Source organism: Austrofundulus limnaeus, unplaced genomic scaffold (genome assembly GCF_001266775.1).
Source record: "Austrofundulus limnaeus strain Quisiro unplaced genomic scaffold, Austrofundulus_limnaeus-1.0 Scaffold350, whole genome shotgun sequence".
Lineage (NCBI taxonomy): Eukaryota > Metazoa > Chordata > Actinopteri > Cyprinodontiformes > Rivulidae > Austrofundulus > Austrofundulus limnaeus.
Window position 1 is genome coordinate 532,589 of NW_013952752.1, and position 1,749 is coordinate 534,337.

At 41.5% G+C, this 1,749-nt stretch overlaps 1 protein-coding gene across 1 annotated transcript; it reads right to left on the reverse strand.

Moving 5' to 3' along the window:
* Positions 1–526: 526 nt before the first annotated feature.
* LOC106527929 (TRAF-interacting protein with FHA domain-containing protein A) lies at positions 527–1,468 on the reverse strand (the record flags this gene model as incomplete). Its single annotated transcript, XM_014022951.1, is given in 2 exon segments — positions 527–1,313; positions 1,411–1,468. A coding segment is annotated over 1 exon segment (585 nt). The 3' UTR covers positions 527–716.
* Between the last annotated feature and the right edge of the window lie 281 nt (positions 1,469–1,749).

Sequence of the window (1,749 nt, forward strand, 5' to 3'; positions counted from 1 at the left end):
CCATAACACAAACAACTTTTCTGACATTATTTAAAACATTAAATAGACTATATAAACTGTAAAATATTAATAAAAATCTTGTTAGTATTAAAATAAATATTTTTAATGATTTCTACATGGTCAGTCCTTTTTTCTGCTCTGTTGTCAACATGTACAGTAATGGGAAATCCAGAGTTTTGACCATTTAGCGTTAGCCGTTAGCTTCACCAGCCGATCACACGGTCACCTAGTTTCTGAGCTCTCCATCTGTTCTACAGAACCTCCTTGGTTCTGACACAAATAGTTGCTGATTAGGTTAAGAGGGTCAGAGATTAAGCTTTCTAAACCACTTCCTGCTGACAGGGCAGTTTGATGATGTCATATGACCGCATGATAAGGTCAGGATGCAGCATGGATGAGTCATACCAAGTTTGGTGTATTTTAGCCTTTCTGTGAAAGTCACAGCTTTCTGAAATTGTAATGGATGGACAGAAAGCMTTTCTAAGTCTCCTGCCTCGGCRACGGGGGACAAAAATGGAACGTGAAAAGATGTTGCACAAACTATTTATTTTCTTAAGTGAAATATACAAGTAAATATGTCATGTTTTAAAACACAATCATTCTAGGGCAGTTTTAGTTTACATGATCATCACAAAGATAAATACATCAARCTGTTTAAATTGTAAAAAGAGTTCATGCCTAGTAAGTCTAGCAATATAATACATGATTCTTGTTTATCAGTAACAGATGAGAGTCTCATCAATCTCTTGTGGTCCAAGCTCTCTAAACGCAGCTGTGATACCGCCTGTCAGGCCTGTGTCCATCACAGGTGTCAGATCWCCAGGTWCAMAGGCGCAGGTCTCTCTAGATGGAGGCACTACCAAGATYTCAAACGCCACTTCAAAGCTGGCCCTGGCCTCCCCAGACTCACGGACAATGAGCATCTCATACTCCCCAAACCGGATCAGAGCCTTGTCTGGTAGGTCCATCCTCTCCAGGTAACCCAGCGCTGAGCTGTTCACCGACAGACGCCCTCTCTGGCTCAGGTTCTGGATGGTGAACAGCAGGTCTGGGTTCTGAGGTGAACGGTAAGCAAAGATACACAGCTGTTTACGGGACACCGTAGGGTCAGCCAGAGAGTAGGTGCAGGAGCCAGGGTCACGGCCCACCCTGAGAGGATCATCAGCCGAGTGCCGTCTCCTGGTTCCCAGAGGGAGTAAATTATAAAGACTCCTGGAACCCTGATGTGGGTGATAAAGCTTAATATGGAGACAAGTGAGGAGGTCCTCCTCTGTTTCCATGGTCTGCGGCGTGCTCATCATGAAGACGTAGTCCTGAACGTGAAGAAACTCAAGCATTTAAAGAGAAATGTTAAATGAGTCTTATAAAATTTTAACACACCGAAGTTAAAAATATGACATTTGGACTTACCTTTGTGTATATTTTAAAAAAGGAGACAATAAGTTTCTGAAAAACAATCAATCCAACGTCAGCTCAAATAGTGAAACAGAGAGAAGGAGCTGCTGCCTGGAGTAAAAACAGGAAGACAACTTCTGCCAGTAGAYGTTTTCACTTCTCACTGGTGTCTTCTTTCTTGCACACGCCCCCAAGTGACCCTGCTGCTTTCAACTGCAGGTCTGGAAATTCCACAGTTGCAACAGTGTTTTGTGATTAAATTTGAAAAGAGTTAGAAAATAAATATACATTTTCATTTTCACTTTCATCATACACTAAAAAAAACCTGTGAATTTTAATGCCAAATAAATGGGA